The 13,708-nt window shown below is 44.8% G+C and overlaps 1 protein-coding gene across 1 annotated transcript in view; it reads left to right on the forward strand.

The window, feature by feature from the left end:
• The window catches only part of LOC147701362 (zinc finger protein RFP-like), a 396,387-nt gene that overhangs the window by 91,120 nt on the left and 291,559 nt on the right, over positions 1–13,708 (forward strand). Inside the window, exon 2 of the mRNA XM_086930058.1 lies at positions 2,777–2,872. Coding sequence (XP_086786184.1) covers positions 2,777–2,872 — 96 coding nt within the window. The remainder of the gene's footprint in view (positions 1–2,776; positions 2,873–13,708) is intronic.

The following is a 13,708-nucleotide window of genomic DNA, read 5'->3' on the forward strand; positions in this document are numbered from 1 at the left end:
CCTCTCACGTTCAGACGCTCGCCTTTTCTGATAGGTTACTTACACACAGTAAACGTCCGACCAGCGTCCGTTACTCATACACACACTCAGACATTCCCCCTATCTCGGTCCTGCGGGCGATCAATGGTACCTCATGATCCCCTTTAATGGTAGACAATTACTCTGGGTGTTCGATACACCCAAACCACTTAAGCCCTTCCTTGGACTTAAGATTTTATCCGGTTGCGCGCGCTCACAACCTTCCCTCAATCACACTACAGGCATTCAACTCCGCTTGACATTACAACACAGGTACAACACAAAACACCGCAATCTGGCAACGCATGACCCTTATACTCACTCTCGACCGACTCTGCTGCTTTTCTCTCTCGCACCGTCAGCACCTTCTTCGGCAGGGATTCTTCTTCTGGTCGCCGATGACTAGGGACCTTGGGGTAATCTAGACCTGACCTAGGTTGCCTTCCTCAAGAAGCCAACCATCTTTCTCTGCTACCAACTGCGGGGAATGAGATTTTGATACCTTTTCTGATTACTTAGATACCTATCTCATTCTTCCAATTTTGGATCGATTATTGACTGTCATTGAGTAAAAGGCAAACCCACATAAGATTAGATCAACCCCATAAACTGACGCAACTCTGAAGAACCACTTACGACTGATAAAGTTTAAAAGTTTAATATAAAATTAATGTCAATTGCATATACAATCCTCTCAGGATAAGATTCAACAAGTATACAGGAACTAAAAGGAACATAAATTCCCTAAAGAATCTCAGTCTACAAAAGAATACAATCAGAACCAATTCTAAAATCAACAAATTGAATAACATAGACACAAAGTGGATCTGTTGCGTCATCTAAAAGAAGATAAAAACAAGTTAAATCTGTCCCTACTCTATACTAAGTGACATCCTTACTCTGCAAGTTCTTTTACCTAAAAAGGTGTCAGCAGTTTGACTTCCAAAGAAGTTCAAACTTTCTTAGTCTCAGATGGAATTCTATGTCGAGAAACAGTACCCTTTCTGCCTACCCATCCGCTCTCTAAGGGTCCTCGGCCTACTGCTCTCTTGCGCTCTGCTCTCTGATCTTCTGTTCTGCGCTAACTTCTCCCCGGGGTGCTGTCCCTAAATACAAAATCACAGTATGGGTGGAACGCCCCTTCGACGCCCACCACGTACACATTTCACGTGATCTCATTCTGGGTTTTTCCATAGCTTCATCTCTTCGCGTTGTCCGTTAAGTTGACCTTGCTTCTTAGGCGCCATCTTCGTCATCTTGCTGGTAACCTCATGACATTCCAGTTGACACTTTCAGAGCAAAGCCTATCACCTCAACAGAACTCTATTCATTACCGTTGTGATTATAACCTCGTTTGGTCCTGTGAACGGTCATTTCTAAACAAGACCCCAAATTCCAAGCGTCCCTTATCTCACTTAAGCCATAAACTTCGTCCAGCATTGTCACTTTAAATTTAACAAGACCTTTGACTCTCGTCTCGCACGTACAGATCAAAGCTATCCCCCTCTTCCTGTGAGACCACTAAATTACATGCAGTGGACTACGCTCTTGCGAACCCTTGGTCCGTTAGGTTAAAATCACACATGACCACAATATTCTAAAATTCCTACAAACTCCTTTACACAGTATGACTTTTAACACTCTTATATATATAATCGAATTAGCAAACTATTGATTATACTTGAATGCATGTTACATAAAATACAACGTTATACTCTCATTTCTACACAGTGCTATATAGTCTACACATTTCTTTGCTTTACATTTTACCGCTTTCTCCGTCTAATGGTTACATACGTATTCAGTTTAGCACGTTTAAGCATTTTCACATTTCTATATTTGACCACCCTATGTATACGGGCCTTTCTAATGCATATTCTAAAGTGAATACAGATACATTTCCTATTACTTAAGTTACATCGGCTAACTTTACGCTACTTCACGTTACAACTTCTAACTTTATGCGATATGCTTGTAAATATGGTACGGACATGTGTTTCATTCAAATTGCGCTCTCTCAAGCACGTACAGCTCAATGAAACAGGTTGTAGAACCAGTATTTCTGTGCTGACCTTACAGTAACAAAGGAAACTGCACATGCAAAAACTCCTGGGCAGAGTCCAATCTGAAGGTGACCTGTGCTGGTGAAAGCAGACACCAACAGGATTCTCTACTTACCACGGCACTCGGAATGATCCCCTATTTGTTTTCTGTGAAATACGTTTCTGCAGAACCATTATTTCCTCTTAAGATAGTGTCTGTAATCCGAACTGTGACAAATATCTGTTTTTGTTTCAATTAAGAACGCAATGAAAAACGCTGCGTACTACATTACATTTTGCAGAATTCCAAAAACGCGAACATAATCTGCTTAACACATCCGGGACATTAAAAACGGTTTGGCTGTTATATGTACAATGCTTGTCCTTTCTAAAGGCAAAACGCGTTTTTATTGTGATTTATACTGAAGGTGATTTAGATAGTGTTTAAATTGTATGACTAGACATGGCATCTCATAGATCCTCAATATCATACAATCTGTTTCTAGGAATTTTTAGTGCAATTTAGCTAAACTCATGCTCACTGTTGGCTAATGTACATATTGTTCCTCACTTCTATTTCACCTCTCATTAGTGTATGACATGTCTTTGTCATGATCTTACCCTATTTTATCTAATAATTAAGAAAATTCAGTAACATCACAAGATGATTTATCAGAGACCATTAATTCTGCTTATCAATATCTGACCATTTACAGGAAGCATTTCAGAGGAATCTTGAGCCATTAAGAAGTAAAAGTGAAGATTTGGCTAAGAGTCTCCACCAAGATGAAGAGATAGTCATATATTTGAAGGTGAGGATCGGATGTTCCTTGCTCGCACTATTATCAAAGGATACATTTTTTGTTGTTGTCGTTTGTTCATAAAAATGTTTTTATCAGGATTGGTTACAAATGAAAAGCCTCCACTTGTTGATAACCAGTGCGCACTAATCATAGGAAGCAATAGAAAGACGATAAATGCACTGACATCAGTTACGGGTGAGAGAGCACGAATACTAGTGCTTTACACCTAATAGTATAGAAAACAAAAATGGAAAGTTGAAACCATGTACAACGATGGAACATTCAGAACATAAAGAAAACAAATTAATTAAGTTGAGGATGGAATCTAATTTCAGGCTGTGAATAGATAGTTGAAACATGGAGTCCAATAAATTGATTTCATGTGTACTCAAGAGTGAGGGGAGAAAATGAATGAGGCTTTGGGAGACATAGCAAAGATAAGATGAATGAGGCTTTGGGAGACATAGCAAAGATAAGATGAATGAGGCTTTGGGAGACATAGCAAAGATAAGAAGGGCAGGCAATATCAATACCTTCCTATTTGCCCGTAGCACCTTCTGCCAGTGACCGTGAGTTTGAAGCATGCTTTTATTACCAACTTGAAGATATGTCCATACTATTCATTTCAGAAGGATCAGAGGCTGCATGAATGTGCCAGGATTTGAACTTGTGTCCTTTAAGGGTTCTATGCAATCATTTCTCTATGAAATGTTTAGAGAACTGGTGTAGTAGATAATAGGAAAGTCAAGTAACTTTATTAAACCTTTAAACAAAAAAAAGTTGTGTGGCACAGGATACCCTTACAGGGAACCTGGCACTAGGAATTCAAAAGTGATCACAGGGATTCAGGAAAAAGTACTATTGTGAAAAGAGAAAACGTTTGAGAAGCATAAAGAAGTTGAGATGGTTGGCTGTAATCCAGTGATGGATGGAAAGAAAATTTCCTTTTTGGTCACTAAGTATGAGAAGTATCTACCTCTTTCACTTAACTTCTGTATTCTCAAGGGAAACACAATTCTCATCCTCATTCCAGGTAAAGAGACCTAAATGCAGTCCAAGCATAGCTGTTACATAAGACACAGAAGCTCTGTCTTCTTTTCTGCTTTTGTATACTTGCTGTAGAGCTCACTGTACTTGTTCTACTCTCCTGGCTATTCCCATATTAGTTACATGTGGTCATCGAAGTGAGTTATCAAATAGATATGATGTCATGAGTGTTATGTTTCATATAGGTACACTAATATGGGATCAGGTAACATCATACTCTTTCACCTACCTCATCCCCCCTACATTAAACAGTAACAAGCCTTTTAAAGATTGAACGCCTTTTATGGACTGGACCTTTTATCTAGTTCTAGGCTTGGGTGCAGAAGGAGGGTTTCCCTGGACATTAGTGTTCTATGACTTCATCTTTAGATTGACACAACATGAATGAATATTCATAAGGCTACTTGGACACCGGGCAGGGGCTATACACCATCTTGCTAATATCTATAACTACGCACAAGGTTCTTCACATATGTCATGCTCATATCCCACAATGGCTAACACAAGAACAAGGGACAAAGGGACTCTATAAACTTTTCTGTATAAATACAGCACCTCTTGCTAGCAGTAGTTCGAGGAAACTGAGACTTCCATGCTGACACACTGACCAGAGACTCTGAGGCTCCTGCATGCAGATGCTCCAGCTGACAGTGGTCTGAACATGCCTTGTGGGGTGTCCAACTCGAGACCAAGAATGACTCTGACATTCTCACACTTCAGGTAATGGGGTTCAACATAATCTTAGAGGGATTCTCAGCTTCACACCTACTCACATGCTATGTACACTTAGGTACATCTAGATAGGCATCGTAGGAGTACGCACAATTTTATCATGCATTTTATATTCATATATTTATTCATGCTTATTGCAAGATGGTAGAACTGTACTATCCTTTTATATTCATAGTACTGCTAATCATATATCTCTGCTACTGTCTAATAGTTGTTGCAGCTCATATATTTTACTCAAGAATAACAACTGTTCAATAAACTCTAATTGAAATGCCCAGACTGTTTATTATGTGTATCTTTGAGATGGACTAAAGGAGCACAAGTGAGTGAGCAAAAAGTAGTACATTGTGTCCACGATCTTGAGGGATCAGGGTTGTCATGTTCTAAGGTTGCCAGAAACTAATCTCTCCCTGATAAGATACTAGTGGCCCTGTAAGCTAGTTCAAATGCAAATAGGCTAAAATTGCCCGCTCTGGGTGTACGGAACCAGTCTGCCACAAATCCCACCGTTTATGTTATCTAAACGTACAGGTCCTGCATGGGTACTGCAGGAACCAGACAACATGGCGCCACCAACATTGGTATGGCACTTATTTAACAGTAGAGTCTTAGTAGTTCAGTCATGCTTATTCTAAGAAACCCCTACTCACAAAACGCCAGCGGCATCTGGAGTGAGTGAGTACAAACTCTGCCACAGCTAAGTAGGCGAAATATCCTATTTATTGGATACTGGTTAATCAAGCTTAACAGGACATAGTGTTCCTAAATTGTGCATAACAAGTTACCTAGTTCCCTTAAACAAAGTTCTTCGTTTCATAAAATGACGGAGACTGGGACTGAAAATAACACAGTGGTGGATCTGCACTTCTCAGGAAAAGAAGAGGTGGATGGAATTCTCATTCCACCTAAATTCAGATGTACTATCACCCTGAAACTACTAGAACATGGTTCAATGTCTAGGGGTGGCTTAGTAGCCTTTGTGATTGAGGCACACAAATAAAACAAAGCAGAGGTATTCTTTTCGTGGGTTACATTCCTTGAAACAGATGCTAGAACACACACATTTTACTCTTACACAGAAGGAGCTGCACCAACGGAATTAGGTCCTTGCGAGAACATAGAAGTTCCACTCACTTACCAGGAACATTTTTACTGGTTTAAAGGTGCCCTACCCCACTTAAGAAATAGAGTAAGATTAGGCCCGCTCGGAGAAGATGGGGCAACATGGCCCGTATTTGCAGGCTACACACCACATCCACAATCAGACTTACTCATACAACACAAAGATTTAATTAGAATCTACAGAAACTTGACTCAATACATCATGTGGACTTTTACAGTCCAGTCAACAACAATTCAACAAATGGTACTCAATCCCAGGGTACCGCAACTAAAATAACTCCACAAACAAATGGGCAAAATGCCCACGAAACATGAACAAATACCATTCTAGGTGGCTCAAAATATAACTCAGCTCGAGGCTGTATTCCCAAATACTACCACATTTGAAAAACACAGAATGTTAACAATCTTCTTGCCCTTGGGGATAACACTGCAGTTAGAAGATTGTACCACTTGGGGTACAGTCTTTGCTGCCATATATACCAGAACTCATTGTATTCCTTCATTAGCCGTGATAACAGATGTATTGTGACAGATACAAAACTAGTTTGGAGCAGAGCCTGCTCTGAACTTAGGGATGACCAGGTATCAGCCAAAATACTAGCCGAAGCAGCATCAGTGGCAATCTGGAGTTCAGTCCGTTAGACCAACCACATGAACTACCCAAGCTAATAGAAACTGCATATGCCTAATTAGGCATAGACAGTTTAGGTGGGAAAGCTTTAAAACCACAACTGATGGGCAGTCCTGAAAAGGACACTTCTAAGCAGATACCTTCTTCTTCTTCTAAAAAGAAGTGGGAAAATAAAAAAACAACAAAACTATACGGAAAAGAGATCTCAATCCAGAAGTAGATCTCCTCCGCAGGAGCCCTCTGAAAAGAGGTATACTCTCAGGAATAGGGATATCATTAGGAAGGTAGACAGGTATCAGGATACTGATACACGTTCCTCTTGTTCCCATCAGGGTTCAATGAAAACATCCAAGAGAGAAGGACGGTCGGAACACAAAGAGGAGCGTACAAAGTCCAGAGACCAGCAAAATAGCCAAAATCAAAACCTCAATTTAAGAAAAAGAAAGTTGCAGGTCTAAAGATCAGACAAGCGCAGAATTCAGAGGATGCAGCTTCTGAACAGGGAAGGGGCTCTGATGATGCTAGACAGTGAGGCAGAAGTAACAATAGCTCGCAAAGCCCTGGTGGAATTTCTGGTGACAGCGGACTTGAATGATTACATCACGGTGGAAACACCAGACACATGGGTGAGAGTCCCACATAAGTTACATGAGTTAACACTCCAAATGGAGGGGGACAAGACCAGGAAAGTTATGGATCTCTTTAGGGAAAATCTGTCATCTGGGTATGACATCCTATTAGCAGAACAAGAATGGCCGTCAGCATTTGTTTTGGAGTGCTCTAGGGGGGAAAACGTAATTTTTCCAGCATTCTCCAACCTCGTCTCCATACATCTTGAACATGTATATGACGGGAGAGGGCTGTAGGCCTAGCTCCAGCATTGTATAAAAATCATGCAGGGTGGGATGAGGAGTCAACCCACCATGTGATCCTGTTGAAAGTTTCTCAAATGCTCAGAGGCAATACCCTATAAAGCAAGAAGAAGGTAAAATACAGGTCAGGGAGATCGCAGATCAACTTGAATACCAAGGGGTGATAGAAAATGTAACCTCACCAATGAACAATCCTTTGTTTACTTTATCAAAATCAGTCTAGTTTTAGATTACAGGCATCTAAACACTTGCACAAAAACATGTGTTGTCCAAAACGTACACAGTGCCGCATTAATGAATAACATTGTGCGGAAAAAATACAAAACAACACTTTATATCTCAAATGGATTTATTTGCCAAAATATAGCACCTGAAAGCAGGTCTTTGACCACATTCTCTGCGTTAGGGTCCTAGCGACAATTTTGTCAACACCCCCAGGGGTATAGGAACAGCCCAGGGGTATTCTCAGCAAGAGTAACTGAGTTACTCCAAACTTTTGATGAGGAAGCAAGCATTTTCCTATGTGGATGATATTTATCTAACGGACAATGACTTAATGAGGTACTTGACCAGGATGGGCACCATTATTATGGGATTCGGCTCTGAGGGCAACAAATTTAACTTTAAAAAATAAAAAAAATTGCCCTCCTCAGTGTCCTATTTTTAGGATATGAGCTTTAAAGTAAAGGGAAAAGCCTGGCAACTAACTTTTAGAAAAGTGTGCGCTGCTCCAACATCCAAAAATATTTAAACATTTAAACAATTGCAAACAGTACTGGGATTGATTGGAATAAAGGGATTCCTAAATTTTGCCAGAACATACATTTTGGATTATGCCGCAAGAGTAAAACCTTTCTACTACTTAATAAAAGACATGATTGTTTCTAAACACTTATAGACACACATGAATATGCGCAACTCGGTGATCTGTGTAATAGCCGGTCAGTGCTCATACACTTACTTAACCTTCAATGAAGGCGAAACAGTACCAATCACATACACATCACACCTGTACACAAATGCAGAAATGCGTTTCACTTCAACAGAAAAAATCCGGTAGCAGTTCAGACCTCTGTAGCAAGAGAAAGAGCACTGGCTCAGGGGAAACGCATAATATTCGTAACCCCGGTACTGGCTTTAGAAGCTGTTACAAAGGCTAGCATTCCAAATGCAAAAGCTTTACATCTGAGATGGATACAATGGGCTAGTTCTCTAACTGCAACAGACATTGAATACAGATTTGATCCAAGTCAAAAATCACAAGCATTTCTGAAATACGAACAAGAATACCCACTCCCAAATGAACTCTTGCCTCTAGATCAGTATGAATATATTATTCACACTGACGGATCTTGTCAACTGGCCATTGGGAGTAAGCAACAATACAGCACGGCATGTGTTATCGTTAAAGGTTGCATGCAGGATGGAAAGTTCCATACCCAAGTTGCACTAAAACGCAATCTCTGGGAGACTGCATGGCTCAGTTGGCAGAACTAAAAGCACTGATACTGGCACTCAGAAATGTGGATCACGAATTCCCCACACTAATTGTGTGTGATTCCTTTTACTGTGTACAGTCGTACAATGAGTACTTACATCATTGTGAACTTACTGCTTTAAAGATGTGAAAGGTAGCACAAATAAGCGTAAAATGCTGAACAATCACTCAAGCATCAAGTCAAAAACTTTCTTCAAAACACATACCGGGTATCGCCTTGGGTAGAACTCAGGGTAATTACTGGGATACTGTTTTTTCTTTCTGGCTAGGCTTAGTAATTACTTTTAGCATGCTTATTAGTGGAGCAAGGCTCTATTGTCCAAAAGGTCAACTTGATTTTAAAGCCACATCAATCATCACATCATCATCATCATAATCATCACGATCATCATCATCATCATCATCATCATCATCATCATCATCATCATCATCATCATCATCATTATCATCATCACACCGTGAACAGACAGATTTGTCATGAGTGAACATTACAGCAGTTTCTATTCCAGATGGTATAGTTTGGGACAAGGTTGATTTCGATATATTTGATCCGATGATTGGGACACTGAAACTGTTAATAAAATGTTGTCTGCATTTCCGAAAACTGAAATGTTAGAAGGTAATTCAGACTATGACACTTTGTACTGTTATCAACATTATGGTCCTCATTTCCTACACAAATCTATTTCACCCAAAAAAAATATTGAATACCATCAGCTGGAACATTGCCCTACATCACCAAAGAGTAGTTTGCATACCTTTGCAAAGAAATGTTCATATTTTTCAGGGTTTAACACCAAAGACCCAACCTCATAATATTATAAGGTTGCACCGACATTGGCACTGAAGACTATGCTTACTAACACCAAACAGATTTATTCTGCTTCCTTTATGGCCCAACTGTCTGAACAGAGTTTTGACCTATGGAAGGACACAATAGAATTAGAATCAGTCTGGTGATCTAGGGACTGGCATGACCAGGGAACAGAAGCACTATTTTGAGCATGCCTCATTCCACAGCAGATGATATTTCTAGATGAAACTGTGCACCAGGCATCCTGTCTTGGATTAGCTAAGATAAAAGACCTGAACACACCTCGGTTTCCAACACCATCACAGGGGGTACAACATTCTACTTCAGAGGATGGAGCAACAGTAGATGACATATTACAGTACAATAGAACAGAAAGAATGGGTTGTTTGGCCATTAGACACGAACATATGTCATAAGAGATTCTTGGGTATTACAGAATGGTATAGTATCCACAGGCCAGACTTCTGTTATGTACAGAGAGAACACCCAGGGGTAGTGGCATCCTATAGTTTAGGGAAGTTGTGCCTTGATTGGCTAGAAACCTCAACATTTCTAGCAAAAAGAGGGACAAGAGGACTTTGTTAACGGGGTCCAGTGTGCGTGCCCTGGCAGCAGAGTATCAAAAAGAAAGAGTATGCAGTTCCCCTGGATAAAAACCTATTTAGACAGTTGAAACCAAAGTGAGTGAAGGCACACAGGAGGGGGATACACCTTTTCAGAACTAAAGCCCTCACACACCCAGCAAGCTAGGTGTCATGCTTCATCATATGGGCTCGACCCTCGTCGGGTCGGCAGTGCAATATTCGACGGGCACCCATAAAGGGGCTCTTTGGCAGAGATCTTGTGTTCCTGCCGTTTGATGATTTGTATGTGAGGGCCCTAGGGGATAACAGTGAAGGGTTTAGGTGATTTAAAAGAGGTTGGTTAGTCCACAACAAACTTTTAATAAAGTGGTAACCCACCTCACTAAAAACAAGGAGAGTGGTTGCTTTTCAAGCTTAAGGGTCCGGGAAAGCAGGAACCTACTCTATAGACCTGACCTGACCTGACCTGACCTGGTCAGAGCCGGTCGCTCCTCCGGCTGCGTGGCCCACCCCGAGGGTCCCGGTATCCGCCACCACTGCCGCTGCCAGTTCGTCCTGTGCCCCTGCTAAGTATTGTTCTCCTGTACCCCTGAGTAGTATTGTGCCTGATTAGTTTTGTGCCGTGATTGTTCTTGCCTCCTGTACCCCTGAGTAGCATTGTGCCTGATTAGTTTTGTGCCGTGATTGTTTGCTTGTCTCCTGTACCCTTGAGTTATTGTGCCGTGATTGTTATTCCCGTATTGTTTCGCCTGCCCTCTGTCTCCAGCCGACCCACCCCGCTCTCTGGCACTTCCCCCCTGCGGTCCCACCCCCGCTCCCTCCAGCATCACCGCTCCCCACCCTCTCGCCACCCCGCTCCCGCCTCCCAGCTGCTCCTCCCTCCCATTGGATTGAAAAGGTGGTGTCCGCGAGGCGGGGAGCTGTGACCTGACCTGACCTGGTCAGAGCCGGTCGCTCCTCCCGCCGCGTGGCCCCCCCCGAGTGTCCCGGTATACACCGCCACTGCTGCTGCCAGTTCGTCCTGTGCCCCTGCTAAGTATTGTTCTCCTGTACCCCTGAGTAGTATTGTGCCTGATTAGTTTTGTGCCGTGATTGTTCTTGCCTCCTGTACCCATGAGTAGCATTGTGCCTGATTAGTTTTGTGCCGTGATTGTTTGCTTGTCTCCTGTACCCCTGAGTTACTGTGCCGTGATTGTTTTTCCCGTATTGTTTCGCCTGCCCTCTGCCTCCACCGCCGACCCACCCGCTCCCTGCCGCTGCTCCCCCGCGGCCCCACCCCCACTCCCTCCAGCTTCACCGCTCCCCCCCTCTCACCACCCCGCTCCCGCCTCCCAGCTGCTCCTCCCTCGCCCCTCCCCTCCCCACTCTCAATTTATGGCAGAGTGCATGCCCATGCGCAGCGTTGACGCACAGCGGGCGCGCCAAAGGTAAGCCCGTCTGCGCCCGTCCTCGGCTGGACCGCGCCCAGCCCAGACCCCCTGGCCCCCGAAGATGCCAGCTCGCCCGCTGAACTTATGACCCCGCTACCCTCAATGCACTCAACACCGGCCGAATCCCCGGCTGTCACCAAGCCACCCCGGGACGCACCCACGGACCCTTCACCTGCCAATCCTGCAAGTTCTCCTGCATCCGGACCTGCACCGCACCGGCCAAGCCGACCCCCAGCAGCAACCACCTGAAGTGCATCCTGCTCAACACTCGCTCGGTCCACAGCCACTTCGTAGAACTCTGGAACCTCCTCGACACCGCATCTCCAGACGTCGCCTTCCTGACGGAGACCTGGATGAACGCCTCCTCAGCACCCGACATCGCCATCGCCATCCCGGACGGATACAAGATCACCCGGAGGGACCGCGTCAACCAGACGGGAGGAGACATCGCCATCATCCACAAGAACACCATCCGCGTCACGACCAACACCGACGACACCCTTACAGCCGCCGAACACCTGCACATCCAGATACACACCAACCCCAAGACCACCCTCAGAGGCACCCTCATCTACAGACCCCTGGGACTACGCACGCAATTCAGCAAAGACATTGCCAACTTCATCAGCCCGCACGCCCTCCCCTCCGCTGACTACATCCTCCTCGGTGACCTCAACTTCCACCTGGAGAACAACAACGACCACAACACCACCACCCTGCTGGACAACCTCGCCAACCTCGGACTCAAGCAACTGGTGACCACCCCCACCCACTACACCGGCCACACGCTTGACCCTGTCTTCTCCTCCAGCAAGGACTTCTCCTTCAGCCATGCAGCCGGACTCCACTGGACAGACCACAGCTGCGTCCACTTCAGCTTCAAAAGGACCACAACCCATCAGCACCCGCAACAGGTTCCCCGCAGGAGCTGGAACAAGATCACAGCCGACCAGCTCGCCACATCCCTGAGACAGACCCTCCAGCCAGCTCAGCGAACCCCAACCAAGCCGTCAATAACCTCACGAGGTGGATCAACAACTGCGCAGACGACCTTGCTCCACTGAAGACCCCCCCGCCAGACCAGGCTCCAAGAAAGCATCCTGGTTTACCGACGAACTCAAAAGCTCCAAGAAGAACTGCCGAGCCCTCGAGAAAGCCTGGCGCAGAGACCCAACCACAGAAAACATGACCATCCTCAAGCTTGCCACTCGAAAGCATCACCAGCTGATCCACGCCACCAAGAGAACCGCATTCAAGGAACGATTAGACAACAACGCCCACAACAGCAAGGAGCTCTTCAACATCGTCAAAGAGCTCTCGAACCCTAGCGCCGGAAACAACGACATCATTCCCTCGCAAGACCTCTGCAACTCGCTCGCCTTGTACTTCCACAACAAGATCACAGACATACACAACAGTTTCATCACACAGCCGACACACCCTACGACCACATCAACACCCCCCACCACCACCCTCCATGCCTGGACCCCGGTCAACACAGAAGACACCATCTGCACGATGAACTCCATCCACTCCGGCTCCCCAACAGACCCCTGCCCTCACAACATCTTCAACAAGGCCGACTCCGTCATCGCACCCCACCTACGGGACATCATCAACGCCTCCTTTGACACCGCCACCTTCCCTGAGAGTTGGAAGCACGCCGAGCTCAGCGCCCTACTGAAGAAACCATCAGCGGACCCCACCGACCTCAAAAACTACCGCCCCATCTCACTCCTTTCTTTTCCTGCCAAAGTCATCGAGAAGACCATCAACAGACAGCTGGCTGCCTTCCTCGAGACGAATGGATCCCTCGACCACTCGCAGTCCAGCTTCCGAGCCAACCACAGCACCGAGACCGCCTCATCGCAGCCACCAATGACATCCGAAAACTGCTCGACAGCGGGGAAACAGCGGCCCTCATCCTCCTGGACCTCTCCGCGGCGTTCAACATGGTCTGCCACCGCACCCTTGTGCAGCGCCTCAACAACATTGGAATCCAGGAGAAGGTACTAGAATGGATCATCTCCTTCCTCGCCGGAAGAACACAGAGAGTACGCCTCCCCCCGTCCAGATCCGAGGCCACCAAAGTCATCTGCGGCGTACCACAAG

This window comes from Lissotriton vulgaris, chromosome 7 (assembly GCF_964263255.1).
Source record: "Lissotriton vulgaris chromosome 7, aLisVul1.2, whole genome shotgun sequence".
Taxonomy (NCBI): Eukaryota; Metazoa; Chordata; class Amphibia; order Caudata; family Salamandridae; genus Lissotriton; species Lissotriton vulgaris.